The sequence below is a fragment of the Pseudophryne corroboree genome, chromosome 1, assembly GCF_028390025.1.
Source record: "Pseudophryne corroboree isolate aPseCor3 chromosome 1, aPseCor3.hap2, whole genome shotgun sequence".
NCBI classification, from domain to species: domain Eukaryota; kingdom Metazoa; phylum Chordata; class Amphibia; order Anura; family Myobatrachidae; genus Pseudophryne; species Pseudophryne corroboree.
The window spans coordinates 1,028,980,148-1,028,998,023 of record NC_086444.1 but is presented as its reverse complement, the minus strand read 5'-3'; the positions used below and the strand labels follow the sequence as shown (position 1 = coordinate 1,028,998,023).

General features: G+C 46.9%; 1 protein-coding gene across 4 annotated transcripts in view; it reads left to right on the top strand.

Moving 5' to 3' along the window:
- LOC134922808 (uncharacterized) overlaps positions 1-17,876 on the top strand; it is a 338,146-nt gene that overhangs the window by 124,686 nt on the left and 195,584 nt on the right. For all 4 annotated transcript variants that reach the window (XM_063920697.1, XM_063920699.1, XM_063920696.1 and 1 more), the window contains 2 exons: positions 3,233-3,304; positions 9,074-9,181. In XM_063920697.1, coding sequence (XP_063776767.1) covers positions 3,233-3,304; positions 9,074-9,181 — 180 coding nt within the window. The remainder of the gene's footprint in view (positions 1-3,232; positions 3,305-9,073; positions 9,182-17,876) is intronic.

Genomic DNA, 17,876 nt, shown 5'->3' with positions numbered 1-17,876 from the left:
GCCGAAATTCACATTATAGCATACTGTATGAGCCGATATTTACATTATACCACACAGAATGAGCCGAAATTCCCATTATACCACACAGTATGAGCTAAAATTCACATTATAGCACACAGAATGAGCTGAAATTCACATTATAGCACACAGAATGAGCCGAAATTTACATTATAGCACACAAAATGAGCCGAAATTCACATTATAGCACCCCAAATGAGCCGAAATTTACATTATAGCACATAGAATGAGCCGAAATTCACATCAGATCCACAAATGACCCCAGCGGTGCCAGATACTCAAATGCCACCCGCAGTGCCACATACACAAATGCCCCCATCGGTGCCAGAATACAATTGCCCCCAGTGGTGCCAGAATACAAATGCCCCCAGCGGTTCCAGATACACAAATGCCCCCAGTGGTGCCAGAATACAAATGCCCCCAGTGGTGCCAGAATACAAATGCTCTCAGTGGTGCCAGAATACAAATGCCCCCAGTGGTGCCAGAATACAAATGCCCCCAGAGGTGCCAGAATACAAATGCCCCCAGTGGTGCCAGATATATATTCCCCCAGCGGTGCTTACCCTCCTGCTGCCAGTGCCACTGCCGACGATTCCTGTCTCTGATGCTGAGGGGGAGCGAGCGCACCGCGTGTCTCTTCTGCGCCTCCCTTCACTGAGTCCATGTCTCTGGCGGCCATTTGAAATATAGCGCCGGCTTGTGAGCCAATCAAAGCTCACGGGCCGGCAGCCAATCAAGAGCCGGTCCGTGAGCTCTGATTGGCTGACAGCCACAGACTTTTAAAAATGACTGCCGGAGACGGGGACACAGCGGGCAGGAGAGGCGCGCACAGAGCTCTCCTCCCTTCAGCGTCAAGGAGACGGGAATCGGCGGCAGCAGCAGGTGTGTGTTGCAGGGGGGGATGCTTGTGCGCACCAGGCACCCCCCGTGCGCACGCCTACACTGTCACTCTTCGTCTCCGCTTCCCACGCCGTGCTGCACTGCTCTCCAGTCCGGCACCGTGGCGGGACCCGGCCATCCATCCCGGTGCCGGTATGTGTAGGGGGGGCGTTCGCCCTAATCGCCCCCGCTAAATCCGCCACCACTGTGACACCGCAATGCCCGTTATACCCTATGCCACACACCGCAATGCCCGCTATACATTATGCCACACACTGCAATGCCCCTGAGACATTATACCACAATGCCCGTGATATAGTATGCCACACACCGTACTGCCTGTGACACATTATGACACACACCGCAATGTCCGTGATACATTATGCCACACACTGCAATGCCCATTACACATTAAGCCCTACAGTAAGGCTTCTAATTACTTTTAAATTACCTGCTCATTGCCGGGGGTTTCATTATCTTGGTTCCATGCACGGTGCCAGGGGTTTTCATGCTCAGGGTGTCCTGCTCGTTGCCAGGGGTTTCATGCGGTAGGTGTTATGCTTGTTGCCAGAAGTATCATGTGCTGGGTTTCAAGCTTGTTGCCAGGGGGTAATATTCGTTGCCAGGGGTTTCATGCACTGGGTGTCATGCTTGTTGCTAGGGGGTAATGCTTGTTGCCAGGGATTTCATGAGCTGGGTGTTGTGCTTGTAACCAGGGCTGTGCTCCCAGTGCCACATATGCCCACAGTGCCAGATACACATATGACCCCAGTGCCCCATATGCCCCTCCCAGTGCCAGCTACACCCATACCACCAGTGCCAAATATGCCCCCCCAGTGCCAGGTATACATATACCCCCAGTGCCGAATATGCTCCCCCCCCCCCAGTTGCAGCTACACATATACCCCCAGTGCCAAATATGCCCCCCCAGTGCCAGGTGCACATATACCCCCAGTGCCAAATATGCCCCCCCCCCCCCCCAGTGCCAGGTACACATATACCCCCCAGTGCCAAATATGCCCCCCCCCCCCAGTGTCAGGTGCACATATCCCTCCCGGTGCCAAATATGCCCCCCCCCCCCCCCACAGTGCCAGATCCACAAACGCCCCCACAGTGCCAGATCCACAAATGCCCCCACAGTGTCAATGTGGGGGCAATTGTGGATCTGGCACTGTGGGGGCAATTGTATACCTGACAGGTATACAAATGCCCCCACAGTGCCAGGTATACAAATGTCCCCACAGTGCCAGATAAACAATTGCCCCCACAGTGCCAGGTATACAAATGCCCCACAGTGCCAGCCAATTGCCCCCACAGTGCCAGGTATACAAATGCCCCATTGTGCCAGCCAATTGCCCCCACAGTGCCAGGTACACAAATGGTCAACAGTGCCAGCCAATTGCCCCCACAGTGCCAGGTATACAAATGCCCCATAGTGCCAGCCAATTGCCCCCACAGTGCCAGGTACACAAATGCCCCACAGTGCCAGCCAATTGCCCCCACAGTGCCAGGTATACAAATGCCCCACAGTGCCAGCCAATTGCCCCCACAGTGCCAGGTCTAGAAATACCCCCACAGCAGTGCTGCAGCTACTTACCGCTGCTGCTGGGGCTGAAGCTGCTCAGAATGCGGGTGCACGGCTATGTCTGGCGGCGTGTAGGGACTTCAAACTAGCCGCCGGTTCGTGAGACAATCAGAGCTCGCCGACCGGAGGCTCCTGATTGGCTGCCGGTCCGTGAGCTCTGATTGGCTCACGAACCGGCGGCTGGTTTGAAGTCCCTACACGCCGCCAGACTTAGCCGCGCGCCCACGTTCTCCTCTCATGATAGCTGAGACATGGCGGGCCCTAGGCAACCGCTTAGGTTGCCTAGCGGCAAATCCGCCACTGCCGTTATACACTGGATAGTGTATGTTATATAGTATTAATAATTAACAATATTGTTAGTCTATAGCAGTGTACCCCTAACAGTGCATGTTTTCTAGTTGTCTTAGTTGGTGCACATGTGTATTCAATATATGCTGACACATTTTAAAAGATACACAGGTGGTGCTAATTATATCATTTGTGATACTGAGGAAATCTATAAAATATACAACCCTAGTAAAATAGTAAGGATAACATTGTTATTATCGTCATGGTGTGTGTGGGGGTGTTTACAGGCAACTGAAGCCCCCCCCACCCTCTACGTTTGCTTATGCAGTAACAAACTGTAATTCTTCTAGGCCACATCAGTGTAATTCCATGGCCAGTTGCATCCCAATAAGACATGTATACATTTTCATTTGCTATATTTTAGTGAAATAATATTTCCTTTTGTATTTTTTTTTTGGTTAGGAAAAGAAAGAGACCATTGCTTTACCTCCTATTAGCAAATTGCCTGTCACAGTAATTTCACACACGATAAGGGTAAGTATAGTACCTGAATTAGAAGTTATGTTACCTTAAGCTTATTGGGCTGGAGCAGCATTAACTGCAAAATAGCATCATTTACTAAGCTAAAAAAATATATAGCATATTACCATGTATCTGCAGAGCCTAAGTAATCAGCAACATATGCACCTAGCTGATTTGCACCTGTACTGTAACACCCTTACTGAACTTTGTCAATGTTAGAACGCCTCATCCTTACCCCTGTTCTGACTCTCCGGTTGGAGTACCGCAAGGCTCAGTCTTAGGTCCTCTGCTTTTTTCTATCTATACCACATCTCTTGGCAAACTAATGAGCTCTTTTGGATTTCAGTGATACTCAAATCTACCTATCCTCCCCAGATTTGTCACCATCTGTATTGGGCCGTGTCACTGAATGCCTTTCTGCCATTTCATCTTGGATAACATCTCGCCACCTCAAACTTGATATTTCCAAAACAGAATTAATTATATTTCCACCGGCCAATAGTAGTTCCCAACCTGATATCTCTATCACTGTCGATAACTTGGTAATCATCCCTACCCCACAACCTCGCGGCCTAGGTGTCATTCTTGACTCTGAACTGTCCTTTGTTCCCCACATTCAATCTGTCTCAAAATCATGTTATATACATCTAAGAAACATATCCAACATACAACCATACCTTACACAAGACTCTACAAAAACTCTAATCCGTGCTCTCATTATCTCCTGCATTTATTATTGTAATAGTCTCCTGACTGGTCTTCCCAAACATAGGCTCTCACCACTACAATCCATTTTGAATGCAGCTGTGAGGCTAATCTTCCTCGCTAGACGTTCATCATCTGCAGATCCGCTCTGTCAGTCCCTCCATTCTACCATATTAAATATAAAATACTTTTACTTACATACATTTCAAGATATCTTCCTAACTGACCTCTTCGCTCTGCACAAGATCTGCGTCTCTCATACACATGTATTACTTGTTCCCACTGAAAATTTCAGGACTTTATCTGGGCTTCCCCCACTCTGTGGAATGCCCTCCCACGCACAATAAGACTCTCCTCTAGTCTCCAAACCTTTAAACGTTCCCTGAAAACTCACCTCTTTAGACAAGCCTATGAAATTCCAGACCCACCCACATAACCTTCAACGCTTCCCTATATAATTACATCCTCTCTGTACAGTACACATAACCTCACATATATTTTGACTTTCTTTACTCTCACACCCTCCTGACCCTTTGCCAACATTGCTGGGTGATCATATCATACAACCAATTAAGAGCCTAGCAATCTGGTGGACCATTATGCAATAGGTAGCATCTATCCTTGTGTATTATTATTTATTTATTACCAGTTATTTATATAGCGCACACATATTCCGCATTGGCCATTCACATCAGTCCCTGCCCCAGTGGAGCTTACAATCTATATTCCCTAGCACATTTACACGCACGTTCACGTTAGGGTTATTTTTTGTCAGGAGCCAATCATCCTATCAGTATATTTTTGGATTGTGGGAGGAAACCGGAGTACCCGGAGGAAACCCACGCAAGTATGGGGGGACTATACAAACTCCACACAGTTAGGGCCATGGTGGGAATCAAACCCATGACTGTGCTGTGAGACAGTAATGCTAACCATTACACCATCTGTACTGCCCAATGCCTATTTCCCTACATATTGTAAGCTTGAGAGCAGGGTCTTCCTACCTCTATGTCTGTCTGGTTTTATCCAGTTTTGTTCTATTACTGTTATTCTAATTGAAAAGCGCAACAAAATATGCCCTTTATAAGAAACTATTAATAAATAATTAATATGTGCAAAATGCGTGGTGGTGTATATAGGCGCATATCATGCACTTTCTGAGCAGCTGCACTGCAAAATCACATAAGATATGCTACACAAGCAAGTGTTCGTGTTCACTCTGTATCAGCAACATCAAGTAAAAGTTAATCAAACTGACTAAACAGAGGATAAAGTAACAATAACTGGTTCCTATGTCTATAGATGTTGTTATGTAACAAAAACAATAGGTCTGATTCTGATATGTACGGTATTGCACAGCCACAGGGAAGCGGTAGTACAATACCGTCCAACTAATATTCTCATGCAGAAGGAAGCATCTGTAGGAAAAAGACGCCTCTCGCCAGCATCTGCGATCCAAGTGATGCGTCCGAAGATGTAGCATTGGATCACCATCGTGGCAATCAGTTGATCGATCATGCAGCACTCGTTCTGCACATGCGCAAAATGGATCCTATGCATGCATTCTTCTCCACCATTGGATTTGTACATAAATCATCGGGTTTACGTACAAATCCAAATCAGGCCCAATGAACACTATGGAAGAGGGGGAAGGGACTTTTTGCTAGGAGGAACAATTAAAAAGATAAGAAAGCAACAATTCTATTAAGCAACAGGCACTAAAGCCCAGTACCCACGGGCCGATATAGGAGAGATGTGTGCTGAGCGAAGTGCTCAGCACACATCTCTCCTGCCGCTCAGCACAGCGCGATCTGTGCTGAGCGTGCGGGGGGAGACGGGGGGGCCGCTCACTTCACCCAGCGGGTGAAGTGAGCGACCCGCTAGATTGGCCTGCATGCAGGCCAATCTAGCAGCGGCGATAGCGATGTGCGGGGCCGCGCATCGCTATCGCCGAGGGGGCTACACACGGAGCGATCATCCCGATATTCTAAGCAATCTAGTCAGATTGCTTAGAATATCGCGCCGTGAGTACCCCCCTTAAAAGTAATTTGATTCCATATATTAAGTTTTTTACACACTTCAATTTGTGAGACTATTGTATACTATTACACTATTTATGGTGATTTTATATTACTAGGTCAATATCTATATCACTATATTATGCTCAGTATTATCTGTTGTGCAAAAGATTTGTACTTTTTTAAGGGGAGTACTCACGGAGCGATCGCTGCTTAAAATCTAAGCAATCTGACTAGATTGCTTAGATTTTAAGCATGATTGCTCCGTGTGTACCACCCACAGCGATAGCAATGCGCAGCCCCGCGCATCGCTATCGCTGGTGCTAGATTGGCCTGCATGCAGGCCAATCTAGCAGGTCGCTCATTTCACCCGCTGGGTGAAATGAGCGGCCCCCCAGTCTCCCCCCGCACGCTCAGCACACATCTCTCCCACATCGGCCAGTGAGTACTGGCCTTTAGTACTTTCTTTTTTATTACTTTTTATTTTGAGCATTAATGCTTTTTTTTTTCTTCGTGTTGTTATATCATCAGGCAGGATAGTTTTTTTTAATCTTTGCTTACTGCACATCTTTTTACCTAATACAGAGAGTACAGTAGCACTGTTATATACAAAGATAATGCAATTAATACCAACATATAAATAGAGACCTAAGAAGCTTGCATGGATGGAAGATAATGTAATATATTCAGTATCCTTCACTGAAAGACAATTACCAGGTAAAAAAATAAAAGTTGTCTATTAATATCACAGTGCATTATCACTATACTCAGTCACTATACACTACCACATTACGTTACATTATATTCTACAGTGCACAGCAGAAGTATCGGTACATGTACATTTTGCATATCACACAAGAATCCTTGGCTAATCTATGTATTAGTATGTACTGCTAGGAAAGCAGAGAGCTACAAGTGGGTTAGTTAGTAAACTGACACCGGGATCCCGGCCGTTAGAATGCCAGCAGCTGGGCGAACGCTCGAAAGCCCCTTGTGGGCTTGCTGCGCTCACGACGCTGCGGGCTCAGTGGCTTGCTGTGCTCGCCACAGGTTCTTTTCCCACTCTATGGGTTTCGTGGACACCCACGAGTGGGAATAGCCCTGGCGCAGATGTCGGTATTCTCGTGGTCGGTATTCTGGTGGTCTGTATTCTGACCGCCGGGATCCCACCCGCCAGGATAGTAACTAAATCCCCTACAAACAGTCTAATATGTTCTTCTTGGTCCACCAGGTTTTGTAAATGTATTCTAAGCATGCACTTTTTGGAAACAAGTATCTGTGTAATTTACTAGTGCATCTACTAATATGTATAGACATGCCACATACCGCTATAGAGGAAATGTGTGATGTTGCATTAAAGCTTTGGAGGTGAGCAGGACTTGACTTCACAAAGGAAACCCCGGGCTTGAAAGACCCATTTATCCATTAGGGGATGTTTCTGAGTCTGTTGAAGGGAAAGCATCGGGTGCAAGCGATATTTTTCCTCTGCACATGCATCTGAGATACACTGTGCATGCGTCCTGATGGAACCCGCAGGAGAATAGAGATACATGCAATTTCAATAGGCATTTCTGGATGATAACTGGGATGGGTGGCTGTCAGGCACGGGAAGGAAGGGTGGTGTCGCGGGCATGTCAGTGTCACTGACCCTAGCAGCCATGGTCCCTTGGACATTCTTAGGCAGGTGCAATGTCTGATGTTGCGGCTGATGATCTTCTGATAGTGCGTCTTTGTACATCTCAATAGGACGCTCATCGGCTGTGGCATTAACATAAAGACTCAGTGGTGGCTGCAGCTGCGTCCACCTCTGAATTACCCCCTAGGTTGGTGGATTTAAGAGTATCTCACCACTTGTTATAGCAAAGCCTTATTCTCAGCTTCTTACTGTAAGGTACAGTACATGGCATACAGTGAGAAATCATGACCGCTAATTAAACCCACCCATCGCAAACACCCCATGTAAACATTGCCCATGGATGTTACACACACACATGATTTATAAGGTATCCGGACAAAAAGTCGACACGAATGAGATCGACACCACTTAGGTCGACACCAATTAGTCGAAACACCTTAGGTTGACACCAGAAATAGGTTGACATGGACAAAAGGTCAACATGGAAAAAGGTTGACGTGAGTTTTTCTCTTTTTTAATTTGTTTGAACTTTTTCATACTTTATAATCCACGTGGACTACAATTGGGAACGGTAACCTGCACCGAGCGCAGCGAGGCACCTTGCCTGAAGCATAGCGAGCCATGCGAGGGGACACAGTGCACTACTTGGGGTTCCCGGTCACATTACGGAGAAAACGACACCCAAAAAACATTAAAAACTCATGTCGACCTTTTTCTATGTCGACCTTGTTCAGGTGTCGACCTAAGGTGTGTCGGACAATTGGTGTCGACCTAATTGATGTCTACCTTGAGTCCCAGACCCATTTATAAGGATACAAAATGTGACATACATGATTGAAACGGCACAGACAGCAACAGCATGATATCTTGGTTTGGGTAATTGCTGGGGTATGGGACTCAGGGTCGACACCCATTGGTCGACAGTGGCTAGGTCGACACTATAAATTGGTCAACACGTCCATTATGTCGACATGAACAAGGTCAACATGAAAAAAGGTTGACATGAGTTTTTTATGTTTTTTTGTTGTCGTTTTCTCCGTCAAGTGACCCGGAACCCCAGTTAGTGCACCACGTCCCCTTGCATGGCTTGCTTCACTCGCCATGCTGCGCGCAAGGTTACTCACTCCGCTACTGCTGCACTCGGCACAGGTTACCGTACCCAATCGTAGTCCACGTGGATCGTAAAGTATGAAAAGTCCAAAAAAAAAAAATGTGAAAAACTCACGTCGACATTTTTTCATGTCGACCTTATTCATGTTGACTTAATGGGAGTGTCGACCTATTTCTAGTGTCGACCTAGCCACTGTCGACCAATGGGTGTCGACCTAATTGGTGTCGACCCAGAGTCCGGTTACCGATTGTTCATACATTAATTGTTACAACATAATTGTTGTAAACTCATCTCTTTTCTGTTTCTTGCAGCGGAGCAGCTGGCAAGGAACTACGTCTGTCCAGGACCTGTTTTTCTCTAATCAGATTTCTGACACTCAGCGCTCACTCAGTAGACCTAATAGCTTGAGAGACATTAGTGTAAGTGTGAATGAATATGAAGATGTGTTGTCTTTTTACTGAAATAGTTTGTTTTTAATTCTCGTATATTATATGGAACTGTAAATGTAGAGGACCTGAGTTGTACACTATGCCAATGTTTTTGCAAGGATTATCGTCAGTCTGTGCATGTGTCTAAGTTGCACTGCACACGCGTCAAGGTACCTTAGCGATGTCACTCACTTTGAGGATTTATTCACAAAGTGTTGAACAGCCAGGAAGGCTGCTGGTGAGCGTCTCAGTACATTTCCAGGTGGCAGCAGCAATAGCATATTTCCACACAGTAGCTGCATTCAGGATCGCAGCTGCAAATGCATTTTATTGCATCAGGCCACAGGCCCCATATTCTTCCACAGTGTGTGCACGGAACTTATTATGCAGCGCTTTTTATTGCCGCAAATATATTCAAAACAAAACATGACTGGTTTTCCATTGATTATTGTTATTGAAATTCAGTTCCTGAATTTGCTTCTGAATCTGCCTCAGATGTGAAGCTTTAAATATTGCTACTAAGTAAATGTAATCTACGACTCACAATCATCATCATCGGTGCGCCTTTGTACCTGCCTGGATTTGGTGCAAATGAAACACCAGGAAATACGCATAGTTAGGCTTGTGTGGAGCACTGCAGAACCCGCAGTTGTATCAACACACCCTCACTTAACTTCATTTCGAAAGCCCCACTCTTACAGAACATTTACGCCTCCTCAGTAGCGAGTGACGATGCAATTGCTTTGCTTTAACTGTAATTGGGTATGTACAGTCAAGTGCATCAGCCCCAGAATGTGTACAGTGCATCTGGAAAGTATTCACAGAGCTTCACTTTTTACACATTTTGTTATGTTACAGCAGTCTAGTAATAAGTATTCACAGCCTTTGCTATGAAGCTCAAAATTGAGCTCTGGTGCATCCTGTTTCCACTGATCATCCTTAAGATGTTCCTCCAGCTTAATTGGCGTCCACCTGTGGTAGTTTATTGGACATGATTTGGAAAGGCACACACCTGTCTATATAAGGTCCCACACTTGACAGTGCATGTCTGAGCACAAACCAAGCATGAAATCAAAGGAATTGTCTGTAGACCTCCGAGACAGGATTGTCTCGAGGCACAAATCTAGGGAAGGGTACAGAAAAATATATGCTGCTTTGAAGGTCCCAATGAGCACAATGGCCTCTATCATCTGTAAATGGAAGAAGTTCGGAACCACCAGGACTCTTCCTAGAGCTGGTCGGCCATCTAATCTGAGCAATTGGGGAGGAGGGCCCTAGTCAGGGAGGTGACCAAGAACCCGATAGTCACTCTGCCAGAGCTACAGCATTCCTCTGTGGAGAGAGGATAACCTTTCAGAAGGACAACAATCTCTGCAGCAATCCACCAATCAGGCCTGTATGGTACAGTGGCCATATGGAAGCCACTCCTTAGTAAAAAGCACATGGCAGGCCACCTGGTGTTTGCCAAAATGCACCTGAAGAACTCTTAGACCATGAGAAACAAAATTCTCTGGTCTGATGAGACAATAATTGAACTCTTTGACAATGCCAGGTGTCAAGTTTGGAGGAAGTGAAGCATGGTGGGTGGCAGCATCATGCTGTTGAGATGTTTTTTAGCGGCAGGAACTGGGAGACTAGTCAGGATAGAGGGAAAGCTGAATTCAGCAATGTACAGAGACATCACTGGGAGACTAGTCAGGATAGAGGGAAAGATGAATGCAGCAATGTACAGAGACATCCTGGATGAAAACCTGCTCCAGAGCGCTCTTGATCTCGCACTGGGACGACGGTTCATCTTTCAGCAGGACAACGACCAAGATATCAAAGAAGTGGCTTCAGGACAACTCTGTGAATGTCCTTTAGTGGCCCAGCCAGAGCCCAGACTTGAATCTGATTGAATATCTCTGGAGAGATCTGAAAATGGCTGTGCACCGACTCTTCCCATCCAACCTGATGGAGCTTGAGAGGTGCTGCAAAAAGGTTAGGTGAAACTGACCAAAGATAGGTGTGCCAAGCTTGTGGCATCATATTCAAAAAGACTTGAGGCTGTAATTGCTGCCAAAGGTGCATCAACAACGTATTGAGCAAAGGCTGTGAATACTTATGTACATGTGATTTCTTATTTCTCTAGCATACATAAGGGATACTGGGGACACAGGGCTGTCTTAACAGCAGTGTAGGCCCCTGGGCACAGCAATGCAGGTTGGCCCCTACCAATCCTCCAGCGGTAGGAGTGGCAGGTGCTATCAGCGGCAGATTTGATGTCCTGCGGGCGGTAGAGGGTGTTCTATCTTCCGCTCAGCATGTAGGACCTGGTGCAGTAATTTATGCTAATAACTCCTTTACTGCACAGATGGGGTGGGAGGAAGAACACTAAACTGTAGAAGGGGTCATTGGGCTGAATGAAGAATCGCTGATACATGACTTTCAGGGTGGTAGGGGGTGTTTAATACGTAGGGGAGGAGTGGATAGTGGAGTGGGCTTAATATTCATCATTTTCTGGTGGGAGGGCAGGTTGCTTGACTGCAGATATCTCCAGTTCCTGGAAATAGATTTCTTAGCATTTAATGGGGTAAAATACTAGAGAGTCCCACCTGTCAGGAGGTACTGGGAACTTGGGGATCAGAGTTCAGGAGCCAGAGCAATCCCTAATGAAAATATAAAACTGCATACCAGGCATGTGGAGCTGGAGCAGGGACCAGCTGCTTGAAGGCTGATATCTCTGGTTCTGGGCACAGTAGAGACAAGCTGCCAGTGTCCACCAAAAGGGGAGAGTCACAGCTTTTGGAGTATACGTTAAGAAAAACCCTAAGTCAGACAGAACCCAAGATATCTTGCTGGGAAGATAAACTAACAGGCTCGGATGGGGACCACTGCTTTGAAGTCGGATATCTCTGGTTCCCCAAGGCCGATTTTCATAAACCTGGTACCCCTGGAAATAGGAGACCCTCAGCTATCAGCCTAGGGCCCTTATACTCCTGGGGCCCTTGGGCAAGAGCCCATTGAGCCCATACGAAAAGACGGCCCTGTGGGGACACATTAGTATGATCAGGTATAGACGGTTTCAAAAGAGCCAGTTTCTTCCACTGCGTGTGCTGGCTCCTCCCCTCTATGCCCCCTCCTACAAGCAGTTTAGAAAAAAGTGCCCCCAGGAGAGGATGCACACTGTGCTAGCTCCAGAGTTTTTCTTCAATTTCTTTTAAACTTTTATTTATTTTGGTATGCTGTTTGGGCAACAGCATACCTGCGCTGTGGGAGTTAGGGGGGAGTTGTGGTCACCGACCTCGCGAGGTGCAGAGCCGCTTCCCTGCTGCAGGACGGTGGTTGGTTGAGGGGTTGTTTGTTCAGCGGGGCACTGCGCCTTGGCTGTCTCAACTGCAGCACCCGCACACCCCTAACAGATGCCTGAAGGTGAACATCAGTGGTGAGTACACACCGGGGGCCCCGCTACGGGGGTCCCCCGGTTCATGGTGCGGCTATCACACAGGTGAGGCATACGGGTCCCTCCTGGGGGCGATCCGCTATTGCCCAGTTTGGGCAGGCGATGCTGCAGATGTCTCCGCCCATTCCCACCCGTTCTGGAAGCTTTGGGACATCCCCATTGTACTAATGTGTACCCAATATCCCTTATGGATGATAGAGAAAATAGGATTTTAAATACCTACTGGTAAATGCTTTTCTTGTGGTCCATAAGGGATATTGGGCGCCCGCCTCTGTGCGGTGACTTTCTGCAGGTTCTGTGTTATGTGTTACCTGTTCAGCTGTTGCTGTTTATGTTGCCAGCTCTTGCTGGCCCAGTTATGCTATGGTGTGCTGGTGTATAAATCTCACCACACTTCTAGTTGTGTTATGTTCCTTCTCTCAAGTATGTCATTTCTCCTTCGAGCACTGTTTTATCTATAACTGCCTGTAGGAGGGGGCATAGAGGGGAGGAGCCAGCACACCCAGTGGAAGAAATTTAAAGTGCACTGGCTCCTTTGGACCCCATCTAACCCCCATCGTACTAATGTGTCCCCAATATCCCTTATGGACTACGAGAAAAGGATTTACCGGTAGGTATTTAAAATCCTATTTTTTTAATTTTTAATAAATTTGCAAAAATCTAAAAAAAAAAATCTCTTTTCACATTGTCATTATGGGGTATTGTGTGTAGAATTTTGAGGGAATATAATAGGATTTTAGTACCTACCGGTAAATCCTTTTCTCCTAGTCCGTAGAGGATGCTGGGGACTGCAAAAGGACCATGGGGTATAGACTGATCCGCAGGAGCTTGGGCACACTATAAAGACTTAAACTGGGTGTGAACTGGCTCCTCCCTCTATGCCCCTCCTCCAGACCTCAGTTAGAAAACTGTGCCCAGGAGAGACGGACATTTCGAGGAAAGAATTTATAATTTTAAACACAGTGAGTGTAATACCAGCTCACACCACGAACATACCGCAAGACATGGCCTTCAACAGAATACCAGCCCACGGTATGAAAAACATACAGCCATATGCTGAGAGAATATGTAACACAGCCTGTGTGTCAACCCAACCAATAATAAGAAACCACATGCCATGGCATGCACAACGTCAGCGATAGCCTGACAGAGAAGAAACACCACAAAGTGAAACCAAAATCAATAACTGCAGACACAGTACGCACTGGGACGGGCGCCCAGCATCCTCTACGGACTAGGAGAAAAGGATTTACCGGTAGGTACCAAAATCCTATTTTCTCTTACGTCCTAGAGAATGCTGGGGACTCCAAAAGGACCATGGGGTCTATACCAAAGCTCCAGACCGGGCGGGAGAGTGCGGACGACTCTGCAGCACCGATTGAGCAAACATGAGGTCCCCATCATCCAGGGTATCAAACACATAGAGCTTAGCAAAAGGATTTGAACCCGACCAAGCAGCCGCTCGGCAAAGTTAACCCACCGAGACACCTCGGGCATCGACCCAAGAAGAGCCCATCTTCCTAGTAGAATGGGTCTCCCCCGACTTCGGTAACGGCAATCCAGCCATAGAACTAGCACACCAAATCGTATCACAGATCCAGCGTGTAACAGACTGCAGAGACGCAGGCGCCCCAAGCACGCTGGGAGCATACCGGACAAACAGAGCCTCTGTTTCCCCAAACTGAGCCCAATTGGCGACATAAATCTTCAAAGCCATGACTACCTCGAGAGACATTGAATCAGCCAATGCTGAAGTTACCACAGGCATCAAACTAGGCAGGTTTTTGATAAACCCCGAAAACCCTTTTAGGCAGAACTACTATCAGAGTTCTCAATTCTATCCACTTGGAAGAGCAAAGAGGGGCTCTTGTGAGACAAAGCCGCTACTTCCGACAACCGCCTTGCGGTCGCCCAAAAAGCAAAAGCATGACCACTCTCCAAGAGAGAAATTTTAACACAACCTTTAAGAAAAGTTCCAATCAGTGAGACACAAGAAACGTAACACCACGTCAAGAGCCCACTGTGCCAATGGGGCACAAACGGAGGTTGGATGTGCAGTACTCCTTTCACGAAAGTCTGAACTTCCGGAAAGGTGGCCAATTCTTTTTTTTTTTTTTTTAAGAAAATTTATAAGGCCAAAACTGCCCTGAAACGGAACCTAACTTTAGGCCTGCATCCACACCTGCTTGCAAAGAATGGAGAAGACCGACTCAGCTGAAAGTCGTCCGTAGGAACCTTCTTAGATTCACACCAAGACACATATTTACGCCAAATACTGTGGTAAGGCTTCGCCAATACTTCTTTTCTAGCCTGAAGAAGTGTGATAATGACCTCACTGGGAATACCCATTCGGACTAGGAAATGGCGTTCAACCGCCACGCCGTCAAACGCAGCCGCGGTAAGTCCGGATACACGCCCCGATCTTGTTGTAACAGTTCCTCCCGTAGAGGAAGAGGCCAGGGATCTTCTCTGAATACATCCTGAAGAACTGGCTACCAAGTCCTCTTTGACTAGACCGGAACAATGAACCTCTGTTCCTCTTACAATTATCACCTTCAGCAGAATGAAAGCGGAGGGGACACATAGACCGACTGAAAACACCCAATGTGTCACGAGGGCGTCCACTGCTATAGCTCGAGTGTCACTTGACCTGGAACCATATTCCTGAGGTCTCTCATTGAAGTGAGACGCCAACATGCCCAATTGAGGCACTCCTCAAAGACTTGCCACTCCTGTGAAACTTCTCGATGACAACAGTATTTCTCCCGGATGGAGAGTGCGTCTGCAGAGGAAATCTATTTCTCCGTCGTTTACGTCCGGAACGAAGACTGCTAGTAAAACGTTTACCAGTCTTTTCACCCAGCGGAAAACTATTTCAGCTTCTGCCATTGCTGCTTTGCTCCTTGTTCCGTCTTAGCGACTTACTTACGCCACTGCTGTCAAGACATCCGACAGAATTAACACGGCAGATCACAAAGAATATGTTCGTTGAAAACCGCTCCTAATCCAAGGAAGCTTATTGTAGACGAGCTTCTCAGCTTGACCTTTTCTTCTGGAAATACTTCCCATGTAAGGACTGCTCCCCAGCCTCGGAGATCTGCATACATGGACACCAGGATCTAATCCTGGATCCCGAACTTCGTCCCTCTAGGAGGTGAGAACCCCTTAGAACTATATTCCGGTGCATATGTCGGTGAGACCCGGACCACAGTCCCAACAGGTCCCATGAAACCCACTCTGGCATTTGACCTGCTCACCGAAAAAGCCTCTTAGGCCGCACCCAACTTCTTCATCAACGGAAGATATTGATGGAGTGGCACTGCAAAACTTATCCGACTCAGGATCCTCAGACCTCTCTCCACAGGAACACACAGAACCTCAACCGTTCCTTATCGACCCTGACATCACCTCCGACATCTGCGTCGTTGGGAACAACAGCCCTTCCCTGTGTTGAAGAACAGTCAGAGAGAAACAACGATTTGCACCACTTGGTCCCGACCTCGCCTCAATCAGACGAACATCTCAGTACAGACTAACAATGGCTCTTACTATAGAAAGAAAACCATCATACTACCATCACTCCAGTGAAATGGCAAAGACAATCCTGGCTATCCCTCCAGGTAATCTGAATGCGCAGCACACGCATGTAAACCTCTTTTTTTTTTTGGGACAGGAGGACAAGGCCCTGAACCTAGCGCACCTCTGGTATGGCGTCGCGTACCACCTCCCCTTTCAGAGGGGAAACTGCAATATCCATTAGCAAATCAGGGAGGGAAACATCTGTAACTCCAGAATGTCCCCCCTTTGGATTCTATAAGAAACTCACCGGTCCTAGTCTATTCCCGGACTAACTGAAAGTAGTAACTGAGTCCTCACCGGTGCGGGGTTCCGCCCTATAGACTCAGCGACCAGTGGTGGACGTGGTAGAACATAAACCTACATCTGCTTCTGCAAACCTAACAAGGCTGCAGAACACTTACCTTTTCACACCGTCTACTGTCTGCACAGAAAAGGAAACATAAAGAGAACGGTATCGAACCGATTAAAACGACTGTATCCCACAAAAGAATGCGTCATCAAGCGCTGTGAAGGAGTCTAACTCACGAAGCCAGACTTACCAGTGGCATCCGCCGAGATTAACTGAACTGAGGCCTCCCCAAACAGCTGTATACCGTATCTCTTGGAGACATCCTCAGCATTTCCCCGGCCACACCTCCTGCCGCCACGCGGCAGCCAGCTGCAATGTCATAAAGTAGAATTAACATAAACAGCCTTACCCCTTCTCTGTAGGGTACATCTATCGGATACCTATCCGAATATAACACTCCCCCATATGCATGCAATGCAAATAAGACCAAAGTATAAAAAAGAAAATATCACTTAGCTTCCTGTGTAAGATCCCCTGCGACCGGGCTCCGCATCGACCAGGAGTTGACTGCCACAGTATGCTCTTCGCGTCGGGAAGAGAATAAACATTTGGACCCCTTGAGAGGATCAAAGACCAGCTCGTCACTATAACGTAACTATATATATATATATATATATATATATATATAACCTATACATAAGTGGATTGTCCAGACCCGCCAGGTCCCTAGGGACAGTAATGTGTTCTAAATGTGTATGACCATGTACTGACATGCCGCAATAGTGGATCTACCAGGAAAGTCAAGGTCGACAGAAAATGTAGTAGTCGTCGACAGCAGGGAATAGTAGGCAGGCAAAAAATAACATTCTCGGAACCCGGAGGGATCTTAGGGAAGTATACATCTCTAAATTCAAGAACACTCCCCCCACATATACCTATAAATACATATACAGGTATAAGTCCGTTATGTTAATTTTTTACCCAGTAATTACAGTTGATGCCGTCAGGGCACCCACATACGACTGTGTCACACATCTCGTGTTTACTATTTACAAGTATACAACTACCGACCTGCTGACACTGCATCTTCTGAATCAAGTACCAACAGGCGTCTGCGATGCCGACAGTGCTCCCCGCAGCTGCTTGCGACAGAGCCCTCACACATGTCGACATATGTCGACTAAAACTATAGTGGGTAAACTGATAGGAAAACCCAGATATACCTGCACCACAACAATGATTATACGCCCTTTATGGAAAACAGTGCTATATTCTTCTCCATACAGCACTAAACACTGTGCCCCCCCTCGTTTGTGTTGTACACATATCCTTGGCGGGGACAGGGAATAAAATGGCGCTGAATCAGTTGTGGGGGC